The 16,829-nt window shown below is 33.6% G+C and overlaps 2 protein-coding genes across 3 annotated transcripts in view; one reads left to right on the top strand and one right to left on the bottom strand.

Moving 5' to 3' along the window:
* LOC143197887 (uncharacterized) overlaps positions 1 to 5,734 on the top strand; it is a 109,859-nt gene extending 104,125 nt beyond the window's left edge. For both annotated transcript variants that reach the window (XM_076406671.1, XM_076406673.1), the window contains exon 6: positions 3,959 to 5,734. In XM_076406671.1, coding sequence (XP_076262786.1) covers positions 3,959 to 4,149 — 191 coding nt within the window. In that variant the 3' untranslated portion in view covers positions 4,150 to 5,734. The remainder of the gene's footprint in view (positions 1 to 3,958) is intronic.
* A 9,538-nt stretch (positions 5,735 to 15,272) lies between these two features.
* On the bottom strand, positions 15,273 to 16,814 carry LOC143198624 (uncharacterized). Its single transcript, XM_076407965.1, has 2 exons — positions 16,183 to 16,814; positions 15,273 to 16,082 (listed from the first exon to the last, which is right to left on the bottom strand). The coding sequence occupies exons 1-2, from the start codon at positions 16,685 to 16,687 to the stop codon at positions 15,553 to 15,555; spliced, it is 1,035 nt and encodes a 344-aa protein (XP_076264080.1). The 5' UTR covers positions 16,688 to 16,814; the 3' UTR covers positions 15,273 to 15,552.
* Positions 16,815 to 16,829: the final 15 nt, after the last annotated feature.

Genomic DNA, 16,829 nt, shown 5'->3' with positions numbered 1-16,829 from the left:
TTTTAAATTTTTTTGTCGGTAACAACCAAATTTGGGCGTCCACTGCGTTCACCGTCTTCGATGCTCATTTCACCACGTCTAAACTTAGCATACCAATCCTTGATGGTTAATTTTCCTGGGTTCTGAAACTCGGCATCAAGCCAAGTTTTTGCTTCAACTGTATGTTTTCCCTTCAAAAAGCAATATTTTATCAACACGCGAAATTCCTTTTTGTCCATTTTTTCTCACAATAACAAAAAGTTGTTATATTATATTATATTTATAGACACAAACTAATGATCCGACAGCTGTCAAATTTATACACGCCTCTTTTGAGGATTAGGGCTAACTAAAAAACATATGGATTTAACTCTAGTAGTGCCATCTATCTGTCAATATTTTATATAATGATGTCTGATTACCTTTATTTATTACAAAGATGAAAACTGGTTAATTATCCAACATTTCCCTCAATTATCCAACAATGAAAACCTTGTATACATCGTTAAAATCTTCAAACGCCGGCATCAAACCTTCTTGTTGATACTAAACTCTCTTCATATTGTTCAAATTTCATCCCCTTGTCAGAAAATGTCGCATTATAACAGATAATCTCATTTGTATGATCTTGTTGCGATAAAACATTGCGCTATTTTAAGTGCTTAAATATTATAAGAAAATTTTTTTATTATTTATATTTATTCGACTCTTTTCTCTGTATTAATTTATCTGTATTTTAATTTAATTACTTTATTATCAGTTACATTTCTCTATCTATAATGCAAAATCAGAGTAATGCTCATTATTAGTTAAATTCCTTATTGGTTCCAAAATTGTTCCTAATTCGTCGGATATGCGACGAAATATTCATCTGAATGTCTGAAATACTAAAATACAGACACAATATTCATCATTACCTTATTTTGTATAATTATTATAATTAATTTTTATTAATTATGCTGGTATATCCTCAGACAGTTCCATATCTGCCAGATATTTATAATGACATGAAAATGTGTACTATCTATAATATAAAATTTAATGATTCTCTAAGGTATTCTTTGATTTATGAGACAGTAAAACAATTCCCCAAGATCGCCAATAAAGACAAATATCTATACATAAGAGTCCAATCAGTTTCTGCGTCAAAACTGTTTGAATAGTTAGAACTCTTGGTCTATCGGTATCCATATAGTGATAGAGAGAAAACATAATAGGGTCTTTGGAGAACAGTTTCGCTAATTTTTTTTCATTCACCAATAAAATTTAAATCAAAAAAACAATTTAATTTCTCAAGAAATTTTTTAAATAAAATTCTGTTATATATTTATGTTTGCTTTTATGGTTGCCCATGCAAACTCAACTCAACTGAATCATTATTAATCAATTATTCAATCAAATCACATCAATTATTTATATTTGCCATGCACATACAATTCAAAGTGTTCTCTCCCGTCTTCATTCCCATTTTCATATTTATTTAGTGCCACAAATTTAACATGATCTTTTAGAGGTAACATTGTATTTACTTGTTTGATTCAAAAGTATATGTCCCATCTTTTTATTTATAATACCTTGAAGATCATTATGTAGTGTGCAATTAAAATATTTAAATTCATAATCGGGATAAAATAAAAGAGATACAAAGACCTACTAATAGTATAATAAAACAATTTTGTTAGAATCTGAGGCATAAGATATTAACTTGCCTCTATAAAATTAATATATTTTCACTCTATTGAGTTAGAATTTTTAGTTTAGTATTTCAAATTTTTACTAAATAATCTGAAATATACGCTACGATACAATGTAAAATTTTATTTGTTCGTATAGCAACATCTGGAACTTCAGACAGAGTCAAGTCAACAGCTGATAATCCCTCCGTCGGCAAAGACTATAAATTATCTAAGGCTGTTATTTATTATCTATCCTCATATTAATTCTCTGCCCAAATTCCTAAAGCCCAATGAGATGAAACATGCTTGTTAAAGAAATGAGCCACTTAAAGTTGTTATTACTTTTGTAAATAGCGATAGATAGCACTTTAACATATTTGTTTTTAGTTGGGCCATAATTTTTTGCACTATTTAAGTACTGAATCGCTTTTGCAAAATTCTTCTTTTCTTGAACTTACGGTTAATCCTCCCTTATAAGATTTGCAAAGAATTAATCCAATAATAACAGTAAATAAAGGTCAATGGTAAGTTTTAATTTATCACTAAGATATCATTCCTTTACTATCTGTGAATCCGGATACACAACACTTCCTAAACCAAGCATGCATTATGCTTTTATTGTGCTACCGACTAATGAATCAATGACCAATAATTTCATCACTAAACCGTATAAAAACTAAACACACTCTTCCCTGCTTAAGATACACTGAAAATGGCGTCCAAAACAAAACAACAAACGCCCCATAGAAATGAAAGGAATCAATTATGCAAATTAGCAAAAATTGTGAAAAGTAATTAATTCAAAGTAGTGACATTTGGATATTGGACGTTGTGAAATATTTCTCCAAAATTGCCTATAAAGTTAAATCTTCATTTTCTCTGTGTACTTACCAATACTCATACAAGGGTCACTATTTATATTTCGGGAATAGGAAAAAAAGCGAAAGGAAAGGAAAGTTGCGAATATATTTTTATTGTTTTTCAAAGTACTGTCCACAATGATCAATACACTTTTGCATACGCTTAAACCAATTTTCAAAGCATTTATGCCATTCCGAATGAGGTATCTTCAAAACATGATTTTTGAACGTTTCAATAGCTTCTTCGGGCGATGAAAATCATTGACCACGCAGTTTATTCTTCAGGGATGGGATCAAAAAGAAGTCATTGGGTGCCAAATCAGGGCTGTATTAAACCAAATTGACCACGCAGTTTATTCTTCACGGATGGGAACAAAAAGAAGTCATTGGGTGCCAAATCAGGGCTGTATTAGGGCAAATCAGGGCTGTACGGCGGTAACCCATCAACTCGATGTTTTCAGTGCTCAAATAGTCTCTTGTTTGAGCCGATGTGTGAGAGTGCATTGTCATGATGAAGAACTTTCCGGCATCTCTTGTTTGTTTTCGTTATTTCACCGAAGACTTCTGGCAAACAAATGGTTGTGTACCAAACAGAATTTACTGTTGTACGATCCTCTAGAGGCACTGTTGCAATATGACCAGTTTACCCGAAGAAACAAGCCACTATTTCCTTTGAAATACTTCATGCGCGAACAACTTTTGTTGGATTTGTTTCATCTAAGAACACCCATACAGTCGTCTGCTGCTTACTTTCGGGCTCATATGATTATATCCATGATTCGTCACCTATCACGATTTTATAAACGTCTTTCAAAGCACCTCGATTGAATTCCTTAAGCATTTCTTTGCACCAATGGACACGAGCCTTTTTTGAGCAATTGTCAAATTGTGTGGAATCCAACGCGAACATAACTTTCACACAACAAGTGTTCATGTAAAATCGCATATATGCTGGTGGAACTAATGCTTGGGGATGCCTCAATTTCACAGTAGGTGACATAACGATCTTGCTTAATCATGTCGCACACAGCATCGATGTTTTCTGGTACAACAGCCGATTTTGGACGACCTTCACGAAACTCGTCAGAGAGCCTTATGATGAACTACGACCGATAATTGAATTCACTAAACCAGCAATACACGGTGGTTTTTGACTGAGTTCCATTTTTGCTGAGACGAAACTTTCAACTAAATATAAAATAAGCAAATAGCGTCCGTGCGACAAAATGTTCTGAATATGTATATCATCAACATTGTCAAACATTACGATGGAACCGTCAGATGGACTCACATAACAACAATGTTGCCAATTCCCGAAATATAAATAGTGACCCTCGTACTAATGTCAAACTATCCAATTTGGTAATAAAGAATATAGTTAGACTTTACAGCTTTATTAACAACAATTTTTGTAACATACTTAATTTATCCACTTTTTTACAGGGGAAAAACCATATCAATGTCAGTGGCCAGAATGCGAGTGGCGATTCGCGCGTTCGGACGAATTAACCCGCCACTACAGGAAACACACCGGAGCCAAGCCATTCAAATGTGGCGTTTGTGAACGATCATTCGCCCGTTCCGATCACCTAGCCCTCCACATGAAGCGCCATCTACCGAAAACGGCGAAATGAAACCGTCCAATATACATATCTAGAGATTTTTAACTAAATTTCAATATTATAAACACCGTGTGTCTTAACATAGATATGTGCTGAAGGGGTCGATACAGATTTTCATTTTAAAGTTAACCGAGCTTTAAAAACGATATATCAAAATATGTCGTGCGTTTGTTTCTATTATTAGTTACGTTAAAATATGTTTTATTTCGAAAATAAAGTATAATTAACAGTATTATTTGCAATTATAACATTCATTATACATTTCAAAAATGTGTTACAATTTGCATCCTAAACTATTTTGGGACACACCGCATATTCAGCACGAATCTATTATGTGGCATTATTTTTTAACAGAACTGGAAACGCGCATTGACACATAATGCAAAAATAATAATTCAGAACATATCAGTTAATTTTTTTAAACGAATTCTTATAATAATTGTCTAATGTTTAACGACATCCAAATAGTATATTCTTGTGAATTATTATTGATTATGTTTTGCATGAAATGTTTTTGCGCTTCTCCAACCCATACAAGACAATTGACAACATTTACAATTATATCAGCACGAAACACATATTTACAAGAAAGATCTCAAAAACGCCTTCTCTCAAATTCCGAGGCCTTTTATCAGTGTACTTGTAGCCTGTAAGATAATTTTTATTTATTGCTTTTAAAGTTTACAAAAATATAAATACAAACAAGCATTATTCGTCGGTTGTTTTGCCATATAGTTAAATAAGTCGCAACTGTTGCGCGCATTCGCTATTATATTTTATTTTCTTGAAACCGTACTGTAGATAATATCTTATGCTTTATAAACACATAATGTGATTTTATGCATTCCTTTTTATGTAGTTTTTCCTCGTTTAGTAATGGCCGATAAGAAATTATATTATTTAAACAATATATTTTGTTAAATACTAACAATGAAAACACAATTAACGTTACGTTTGTTTATTTTTTACTTTTGTAAAAAGTGTATTTTTTCCTGGTTGTGAGATATTTGTTATATAATTTATAATAAAAAAATAGGTCATAGTGTATAAGTAAAAATTTCATAAACTATACATATATCTATATAATGCATTAGGGGGATGTTAAATGAACGTACCCCCGAATATTATTTTTTAATGTATTTTTAATTGTCTGATGTAATTCTAGCATTGCCATTTTTTGTCATATCTACCCCTAACATGTGATTTTTTTAGGTGTATGATAAATCTTATTTTATTAGTTGAATCGTATATATATAAATAAATAAATATATATTGTTCAGTAATATGAAAAGTTACCAAATATGTACACTGAATATTAATTTTGTACATAACAAACAAATGATCAAAAAATGACTAGAAACTAGTCAAGTCGATATCAATTCTTCTTGTAAATGTTTAATTAAGTTATATGATTAAATGCCTTAATAAATGTATTTATAATTTTAAAAAATCACCCATCTTTTATTAACATTTATATGTACTATTATTTATAAATAGAGCAAGCTAGAGTACACATAAAGATGTAGTTAGAAAATGAAATTGTTTTCTCTTTTTTAATTTTGTATTTTACCTTTAATACAGTTTTATTTTTCAAAAACACTGCGTTTTATTCATTTACCTTTATTTATATAGTATTATCTTTTTTTGGCGGTAACAATGAATTGTCAAATCAAGAATATATAGAATACCACTGAAAAGTGGTAAAGTGTGTTGTGAAGTTATTGGTTGGAAGATGATTTGAGTTCCATCGTTTCCAAGTTAAATTTATATTAAACATTCACTTTCGTTTGTGACATTCCTTTGTAATTTTAAAATGACTAAACACAAACTTCAGAACACCATTAAATACCACCATAAAATGGGAAAGAGTTTTAAACACTGAAAAACTATTAATTTAATTAAAACATTATTAAGATATCTCACTCGTAACTTCATTTAAAACAGATGGCCCTTCAGATCACAGTGCAGTCCGTAGCCAGTGGATACTAGTCGTATAATAACAGATCAATTGAAAAGTTCCCGGTCTACTATAGTAAAACACATTTTTTTAGCCCTTCAAGGATGATACACTGATTAAAGCGACCCTCCAATTTTTGTAGTACGATTTGTCCTTTGCTTCAAAATAGGCCTCAGTTTCTGTGATCACCTATTCATTCGACGAACATTTCTTGCCAGCGAACATTCTTTTGAGATCTGAGAACAGGAAATAGACGCTGTGGACCAGATCTGGAAAATACGGTGGATGAGGAAATAATTCGAAACCAAATTCATAGATTTTTGCCATCGTTTTCACTGACTTGTGACATGGTGCATTGTCTTGGTGAAGCAGCACTTTCTTTCTATCCAAATGCGGCCGTTTTTCGGCGATTTCGTCCTTCAAACGGGTCCGATAACGCTATGTAATAGTCGCTGTTGATGGTCCTTTCTTTTTCAAGGTAGTCAATGAAAATTATTCCATGCGCATCCTAAAATACAGACGTCATAACCTTGCCAGCCGACTGTTGCGTTTTTCCACGCTTTGGAGCGGGTTAAATGATGGAGCCATGTTTCATCCATTGTCACATATCGACGCAAAAATCGGGTTTACTACGCTTGATCATCTTCAAACACTGCTCCGAATCATCAACTCGTCGTTGTTTTTGGTCAAAAGTGAGCTCGCGCGGCGTCCACTTTGCACAGAGCTTTCTCATATCCAAATATTCGTGAATGATATGATGTACACGTTCACTTGATATCTTTAGAGTCTGCTATTTCTATTTCTATCTGCTATTTTATTCAATTCCAATTTAATCACTTTGTGGATTTTTAAATATTTTCGTTGGTAAGAACCTCTTTTGGGCGTCCACTGCGTTCACCGTCTTCGGTGCTTATTTGATCACGTCTAGACATAGTTGATTTTCTTCGGGGCAGTGTCCGGAAACTCGGCATCAAGCCAAGTTTATGCTTCAAGTGTATTTTTCCCTTCAAAAAGCAATATTTTATCAACACACGAAATTCCTTCTTATTCATTTTTTTCGCAATAACAAAAGTTGTTTCACTCAAAATGCTATAATTCACAAACTAATGATCCGACAGCTGTTCAAATTTATACACGCATCTTTTTAAGGGTTAGGCCTAACTAAAAAACATGGATTTAACTCTAGTAGCGCCATCTATGTGTCAGGCCGGGGACTTTTCAATTGACCTATTATCAAGAATGATCTACACTGTACACAGAAGAGACAAATAATATAGCGATATCAAAATGACTTGATAAGGAAACACACCATCAAAGCAGACAAGAACTATGGTAAAATGATAAATATGCTCTCTAATGAAAGAAAAACACATTACTTGGATATACAATTGTTAATTAGGTGCATTAGGCCTCCATAGGGGGTATCACTATATAATAAACGCACCTAAAAAACTCTATTTCATGGGTGGTGTGGAAAAGAGTGCGAACGAAAATCGATCATGCATCGATCATGAAAACTCAACCTTAACCTTATAAACTATTATGGCGGTATAATTAACTATAGTTTAATTTATTCGATAATATATGCATTATATGTACTATGATGTTAAAACAAATTATATTTGATAACATTATTTTTGTTTCACTATTTTATTTAGATTAGAATTTTGTTATATTTTCAAGACAAAATAAACTAAAAGTCAGAATAATGACGTTTTGATCTCATAAATTGAGATGATGTGGGTGCACTGTTACTTTAGATGGACTATATAAATCTTCTATAAAGACAGCTTATAGTTTCAAGTGGTTCCTTAATAATAATCAAATAAGATTAAATTGTGTAATATATTCAACGCATTTAGGGAATGCAAGCATAAAATGTTATTGGAAGAATTCCAATGATGCATTCTGCATCCATAAGATTGCAATCATATATAAGGAATTAACTTAATCTATGGTCATTGAGAATAGTGGCATACATCCTCAATGCTCTTCCTATTCTGGCCTCGGATAATACTAGTATTCTATGTTTCAGGTGGCTTTCTATGACCTTGATTCTTGTCTTGTTCAGAGTTGTTGGTCATCTTCAATTCAAAAAGTCGATTTTGCCACAGAAGCCGGAGAGGAAAAGTTTGCTTGGAATATCTTTCATAGAGGCCACTTTCTTTTACATTTGAATTCCTGCAGTTGCTGGAATTTTATAATTATCTGTTAATATTTACAACGGTGGGGATTATTCGTTAATTTTCACGCCATATGGCTCTGGAACGCAAACTATATCATAAAGAATGTTAGAGACCTGAGCGTCTGTACCAGTGAATATAGAACTATGTGTTAAATATACGGTTTATGCCGATACAAGAGCCAATCCCTAGTATTTAGAAAAGAAGGACAACTAGTAGAGACCGCTGTAGTTTGTATCGAGACTGTTCAAAAATGGAACAAAAGACCATAAGAGTTATTATTAATTCCGTTCCGTCCCGAATTATCAAAGTTTTTCACAGTATTTAAAGAGTGAATTATGTCTAAAGAAAAAAAATTGTTCATTACGTTTGATAATCAGGTAATTGTGCGTAATACTTATTCAATTAAGTATTTAAATGAAGTTCACCCAAGTCAAAATTAGAATAGTTCTAAATTCAGATTAAATCTATATGTAGAATGTAATAGTTTTGTTCTGCAATTTAAATGAATTTTTATCTTTGTGATCTTTGTTTATACTGTTAATTATTTAGTTGTTAGATATATGGAGGTCTTCATATAATTCATTGAATTAAACTATGTTTCCCTTAACACATTATTAATAACACTAACTATTATACAACTAATTAGCTAATGAAAATGTATGAATGTTTGATTGTTGATTGAATGTAAAATGTTTGGACGTCGAAACACGGAAAAAATAAAAATTTCACGGTATAGGCGACCTTGGAGAAATGTTTTGTTTAGTTCACTCAACGGTAGCGCTGCGATCGCAAATTGTGATTGGCTAGTTTAAATTCCTGGTGCCGCCACTAACATGGAACGTAATTGGTTTTAGGTTTGTTGTTTGAAGGTTTTGGTTTTTAATTAGATCAAGAAATTTTCGTTTTATGTTGTGCATATTTTCTGTTTTACATTAATTATTATGGAGTAATAATATAAAAATTGATGACAATGCGTCCTTGTAGTAAAAGATGTAGTGTATCTGAGTGATAATCTACTGCGGAAATTAGACATGGGTTCCCAAAGAATTATCTCGCTCCTTTCCAAAAATGGGTTGATCAAGTAAATAGTAGTAAGTTATCTGGATAAACTACAAGGCAAATATATCAACGTCATGGTGTTTGTCACGGACGTTTTAGTCAAAAATTTATAATTACCCTTCCTTCACGAACAGGTATTAGGGTAAATGCATATCCAACATTGTTTTTATCAGGTACATATAAAGTTATCTATCTACTACATGTCTGTTTATGTATTGTTTGTTTACAAAAAATCAAAACCTACCTATGAAGATGTTAGTGGTAATAAAATTCAATTAATCTACCAAGTTGTTCGTATGTTGTCAGTGTGATGTCTCTTCATAAAGAAGTCTTACAAGAAGGTAATAATTAAGATAACTGGATAATTAGTAGTAATAAATACTATTTTTTCTTGTCAAATATCCCTAAAATATTTGTAATACTTTAATTTTTTAGAACAATCAGTGTTCAATACTATTATAGTAGAGCTATTGTATATTTAAATTTGATTGCCTTGTTAAGAAATTATTTGTTACGGTACCATCAATTAAAAATTTAATTGCTACTTTTAGGGGATTTATGTGGAAAGGTTTATGTGGAGGTGGAAACAGCATCCTTCACCTAGTATATTCGAGAAATATTTAAAAGGGCTCATCACCACTTCAATTTTTTCACATCTTTCTCCCGGAGAAAATTGTGAAGAAGATGAACATGTTAGTTTGAAGTGAACATGTGTTTCGACTGTCCAATCCATAATGATTTTCAAAACCAAATTTTAAAAGTTATTATGAGGTGTGACTGTATTTTTGGTTTGAAGTTTCTCAATTATTTAAAGTTTACCATCAATATATCAAGATAAGTTAGAACTCTAATAGATCCCATAGAGTTCATAATAATTGTTTTTTATTTGCACTTATATAGTTTTTTTTTGCTTTTTGTTTATATATATTTATATTATTTACATTTATGTATATTTGTATAGGATTTTATTTTAATAAATTAATTTGAAATATTAAATTTCATTTTCATTTAAATACTATTGGCCAATAAATGTGACGTCATAAAGTAATAAGGCGAAATGGCAGAGTATGCAAAGCAAAGTATTTTCCTTACAGGTTTCTACATAACTATTTTAAACTAACCAATCAAATTCACGTTGTCAGCACCGCCAATGATTGAACTAAGCGAAACATTGTCCCACTACTTACCATTGGAGTTGCACACCCCTGCGTCAAAGATGCATGAATTTGCTGTCTATTTTTCTGCGTGCCCTTGATCGTTTTTGGTCAATCTTATTGTGTGGCCTGTTCGCGATAAGAAGAAGAGGCCTGACGTCACCACAGATACATTTAAACTGAGATAGGTTAAACATATGACTTAGAGCAATACAAGACTCAATTCCTAGTATTTAGAAAAGAAGAAGAACAACTAGTTGGGAGGGCCTTGTAGTTCGTATCGAAACTGTTAAAAAATGGTATAAAAGACCACCGATGTAAATAAACTTTTCCTCCCAATCTTGTCGAAAAGGCGATATTACATGTTTTAAATAGCTTCACAGACGCACACCCCTTATCCCAACGAACAATTCAGTTTCCGTTCCAAACACTCAATTCTTCATCAAGCTACCCGCGTCGCAGCAACCATCCACCAGGTACTAAGAAAAGAGCCATCTTTCTAGATGTTTCTAAAGCTTTCAATCAGGTATAGCACAACGGTCTAGTCTTCAAAGCGAACTAGCTAGATCAAACGAATTACCTTTTTTTGGACCTGATTTACCAGCTGAAAAGGTTTCCTTGCTGATGTTCAATCAATTTATAAGAGAGGATTGCCCGTGAAGGCGCTTTATTTTGGGGTATGAGAGCCTTTGGCGGCATGAAGAACCACTTTTGGGGGGATAGACTTCGGGGTTACCTTCGGGGTTGCATGTAATTTCTTGTATAAGGTGAAAACGAACCGTCTTATTTCTGGTGTGTGTTTCCCGATGAATTTGGGTATTTCTGACAAACCATGGCGCGTTCAGAGTTTGCCTGAGAAGTTTATTTTGCATTACCTGAAGCTTTTCCACTAGTTCCGGCCTTTTTTCTACATATGAGAGGGTTAAGCACTGTGGCGACACCGTAGCCTTTTGAGATTGCTTTATTTATCTGTGATGACCATAGGAATCTACGGTCAAAGATGGCGCGGATATCTCTCTGATTGTGAAAGATTATGGCCTGGGTTTTTTGGGGGTTGATTTGCAACCTCCAGAAATTTAACCATTGGACTGTGGCATTTAATTGAATTTGAAGTTTTCTCTGAGCGGCATCTACAGAACGGGAACTGGTTAAGAAAGCTGTGTCATCCGCGTATTGGGCGGTTTCCACATCTTTCTTCATTGGGATGTCTGACATGAAGAGGTTGAATAATGCTGGGGCTAATGGGGAACCTTGGAGGACTCCTGCTTTGACTGATTTAGGACTGGAGAGTGTATTACCGATCTTTACTTGGAAGGATCTATCCGACCAAAAGGAACACAGTAAAATTATCAGGTCTTCGGGTAAATCTGCTTCGATGGTTTTGTGTATTAGGCCGTCGTGCCAAACTTTGTCAAACGCTTTTGTTAGGTCTAAAAAGACCGCGCAGAGCTTGTGCTTTTTCTTCATGGCGAAGTGAATTTCTGCGGCCAATCTAGTGGTCTGATGTGCACATGAATGTTTGGCTCTGAACCCGTGTTGTTCATCTGGTACGATATGGTTCTGCTCAGTAAACCGGTTGAGTGCAAAAAGGATCGCTCTTTCAGCAATCTTGGACATTGAGGTAAGCAGGCTGATGGGCCTGTAGTCTGAAGGCGAAGAATCTGCTCCTTTTTTTCGGAATCACGACTATGTGTGCATGTTTCCGAACGAATGACCTAATCTCCCTGATTCATTCATACCTGGACGGTATTTCCTTTCAAGTAAAGTTCGGTGACGCAGTCTCCTCTCGCAAACAGATTTCCTTGCAGGACTCCACTAGCCCCTCCCTTGTTGAACCTTTATATGGCTGATTTCCCACTTACCAAATATTCCCACACAGAATTGTATGAAGATGATACAGCTTTCTTCACCACCGGTTACAGTCCCGACACCATGCGCGACAGACTTCAGGTACTACTGAATCAGGATTGCGTGGTCAAAATCCTGGCGGCTGCAAATTAACCCGAGCAAAACTCTATTCTGTTCCACAGTGAGAAAGAGTTCCGGGGTTATCACTTCCAAATCAAAAAAGTTCCTATACACTGGCTCCAGAAGCTATCATACTTCGGTCTCCAGATCGACCGCAGGTTCCCATGGTCAGCTCAAATACAGCACGATATTTGCAAAATCAATGGCGTGTACAATGAAAAGACAAAATCCCAATCCCCCAGAAAGCGACTCTCTATAAGATGCTAGTCCGTCCAGTCTGCCTCTACGGAACGCAGGTGTGGTACAAGCACGTTTCCGAAAGACAACTTCTCCGCACTACTCCATCTGTTCCAATACGAAAAAATCCGCACGTTACTCAATGCCTCATGGTTTATGTGGAACGTGAACACTCACCTCAAATCAGGCATACTCAGTGTAAGGTCCTCCCTAGGCGCCTTAGAACACGATAACAACTTTCCAAAATCCCTACCCATCCATAAATCCCGGTAGCTACGACTATCCTAGTCATATCCCAGGGTCTCTGTCGCCCGCAAAACTCCTCTATCCTGAACCCGAAACGACATCAGCAAAAGCTCATTTGCTTCTAGTTGGACAATCTGGAATAAGAAAAAAACACACCGGATCGGACGTCAAATTAATATGGGAAATAATTTCACACTGGCTTACAGCTAATAAAACCATTATAAGACGCCTGAAAAACATTCAGGGTAACGTGTATAGACCTGTTTCTTATTTTACCGTTTATTACAATTTTACTAGTAATTGCCAACTAATTTACAATTTGTCTTCACATTAGCTTAAATCTAGATAAATATCTAGGAGGACCCATTGGTCCTAACTAGCCTCTATTCTTATAATGTTTATGTATTAACACTACTGTTTTTTTTTTCTGTTAAATGCACCTTACTACACTACACTATACATTATCAAATAGTTGTAGTCATCAAAATCGTAGTCATCAAGTAGTATAGTGAAAATGCCTCGTTGCGATTTTCTTAATTTCCTGACTGACAGTCGGTATCTGAAGGTCTCGGTTTAAGGAAGCAGTCCTGGCACTTACTGGAGAACTTCAAAAGTACCGCTACCGTTTAGATTGCGCGCCATCTTGGTTATGTGACGTTTAGTTCAGTTTCGCTTTAACCATTGTGTTGTGTAGACATCCAAATTTTATTATCGATAAATATACGGCACAAGATATATCCGTCAGCGGATATTGCGTCAACAATATCCTAATCGTCCAATGCTACACAATACCACAATTGATCGTTTACATGCGAATTTTTGACAGTAGGGTACGACAGCAGACAAACCTCGTTCTGGAAGACAACGAACGTCTCCTAATGCTAAAAATATGGCTCTAGTGAGCGATAGCGTTGCAGAGTTCCCAGAAACATTAATTCAGAGACGTGGTTCCCAGATACACATTTCTGCACGCAGTTTAGGGCGAATTTTGAAAACTGATTTAAAAATGTTCCCGAACAAAATTCAATTAGTCCAAAAATTGAAGTTCCAGAAGAACATTTTTCATTTAAATTGATAATGAGCGATGAAGCCCATTTTCTTCTCAGTGGCCATGTCAATAAACAGAAAAGTCGGTTTTGGGGAACACAAAATCCTCAATTAATTCATGAAACATTATTACATCCACCAAAGAACATTTTTTGAAAATGACCAAGGTGTTGTAGCTGCACTTACTGCTGAACGCTACCAAAATATGATATGAATTTTTCTTATGCCTGAAATGGAACAGCAAGAACTAGAGATCATGTGGTTTCAGCAAGATGGGGCCATTTAACAGCACCAGAATTTTTTATGGGGTTTTTTAAAATCAAAAGTTTATGTGAATACGTCCCAAACGATTCAACATCTTAAAAACAATATTGGCCACGATATTGAAGAAATTCAGCCTCAGATGTTGCAGATTGTTATAAAAAAATACCTTAAAAAGAGCTGAAAGTTGCATAGCGAATCGCAGTCACCATTTAGCCGATATAATTTTTTTTTAAATAAACCTTTTATGAGAACTAATCAGTTGCATTCAGGTTACAAGTCAATAACTCAATAATCAAAATAGTCAAATCAATGTCATTATCAATAGTCAAATTAATAATAATTAAAATATTGCGTTAATGTAAATACAAAATTCGCACCTAAAGATCAAATGATATTGATGATGTACTAGTCTTCGTTAATGTTTACTGGACTAATAATTGACCGTTCAGTAAAAATTTATATTAGCATCCAACTCTTTTATAGCGCTTTTCTATAATTCTCCAGCGCGTATATCTGTAATTCATATCTCATTGCAATTTAAAATCGAGCAACTTTGTAACTACTGCTAAAATGTCTTAAATTTAAACCTACTTCGGTTAACCTTACAATTATTAGCGTATCGTTATACGAATAAAAATATATTTGTGATGTATCTTGTTTTCAGGAACTGTCATTAAATAAAATAACGGTATCAAAGACAGTTAATTAATTCAAGCATGCAGTTGAAAATAGAAAACAAAATCGACGCAAATAATGTTCTAATAACAGCACCAACAGTCATATTGTCAAACACCTACATAATTCTGAATAAAATTCATTGTGAATAAATGACATAAATGATATTCAAATAAGTGCTTAACTAAATATCTACTTAGTAATACAAAAATAAACAAGACACTTCAAAACAACAATTAATTATACTAAAAATTGTAGGTATTAAAGATGTTAATTTAACATCTTACAAGTATGCAATATTTTTGTCTATAAAAGTGGTTATGAACAAATACTACAACCAAATATATAAAAAAGTTTATTCATACTTCATTCTATAGTTGTGATCATTATGAATAAGTATTTAAAATAAATACCTATGTTTACCTAAAATCTTACACAATAAATACAAACAAACAATATAAGACTTCGAACTACAAATAATCCAGCATTGTGATCACAACTACACTTCTAAAAATGTTCATTGAACATCCAGTGCTTCAATATATCACAAAATAAAACCATTACAGAAATATTCTTAATCTGTCTTTATAAAATCTTACTAAACCTATATAAAACACAAAGTTCAATCATCATCTAAAACGATGATTTCTGGCTTTTTTTCTATAATCACCACATCATTACTACTGTCATCATCATCAAAATTTACCATCGGTAAATTTTCAGCTATATCTTCTTGTTTACTTTTCTCTCCTTGTTTTTGTAAAAATTCATCAGCACTTATATCAAAAGTATTTGCCAGAAGGTATTCATTACTTAATATAACTTGCTTTTCTTTTTCATCTAATTCAGGTGGTATGTATTTTTCTATTTTATCTACCCATGAACATAAATTGCTTCCATTTTCATGAAAACTTTTTGGATGCCCTAGGTGGCTACTATGATTCAAATCTTCTTTTAATGTTACCCCATTTGATTTGTGAGGGGCATCATGTTCATCTGAATCTGACTGAACTAATGTTGATGGATCAATTTGAACTTCCAATTTAGTTTCATCATCATGGCAATTCTTGGTTAAATTAATACCACCTATAATAGTTGGTATACTTATTCTATTCTCATGAACTTGTCGCTTTGGCTTTCGACCTCTTCTCCCTGTAAATATATATATTTTAATGTTAGATTTAAAAATATAGATATATGGCTTTACAATATTTACAGCCCTAAAGGATTTTGTTTATAACAAATAAAGTACCTTTCTCTTTAACAGGAGCTACAGGTTTATTAACACCATGTATTTGAATTTGTGTTTTCGTTATCATATTATCATAATCCACTTTCCGTTTATTAACCACATCTGCTCTGATAACATCTTCAAAATCTATAAGTCCATTTTCCATTGATATTTCCTCACTTTCATGTTCGTTATAATATGAGCTGCTCTCCACAGAGTTATTACATTCTTCATCCTGTTTGCTAGACATTTTACATTCATTGCTTTGTCCAGAATCCAGGTCAACTTCAACGCAGTATTCTTCATCTGAACCTGTTTTTTCTGGGTTTTTATCTTCATCGTCGTCGTAATCATAATCAGTGAAAATTACAGGTTGTTTCCTCTGCCGTAATCCGTATCTTTTGCGTGCCGGTGATGATGGGGGACTACTCAGCTCGAGATCAATGTCACTGTCATTGTCATCACTCTCATAATTTTTCTTTGAATTCCTTCTTGTCTTGGCAGTCCTACTTCGTTTCCTTACCATCTCTTTAGAAATATTTTCATACAAATGTCAAACAAAATTGTGGTTAGGTTTTGTTTACTAGTCGAAGGCCATTTCCATTTCCTGTTTTTTATGTCAATGGAAATTGCTGGCTGTAGTTCAAATATATTCATTATTTTATGAT

The sequence above is a fragment of the Rhynchophorus ferrugineus genome, unplaced genomic scaffold (genome assembly GCF_030347505.1).
Source record: "Rhynchophorus ferrugineus isolate W39M unplaced genomic scaffold, kcgeb_rfMv2 rfM6, whole genome shotgun sequence".
NCBI classification, from domain to species: Eukaryota; Metazoa; Arthropoda; class Insecta; order Coleoptera; family Curculionidae; genus Rhynchophorus; species Rhynchophorus ferrugineus.
This window is presented reverse-complemented; position numbering and strand designations above follow the sequence as displayed.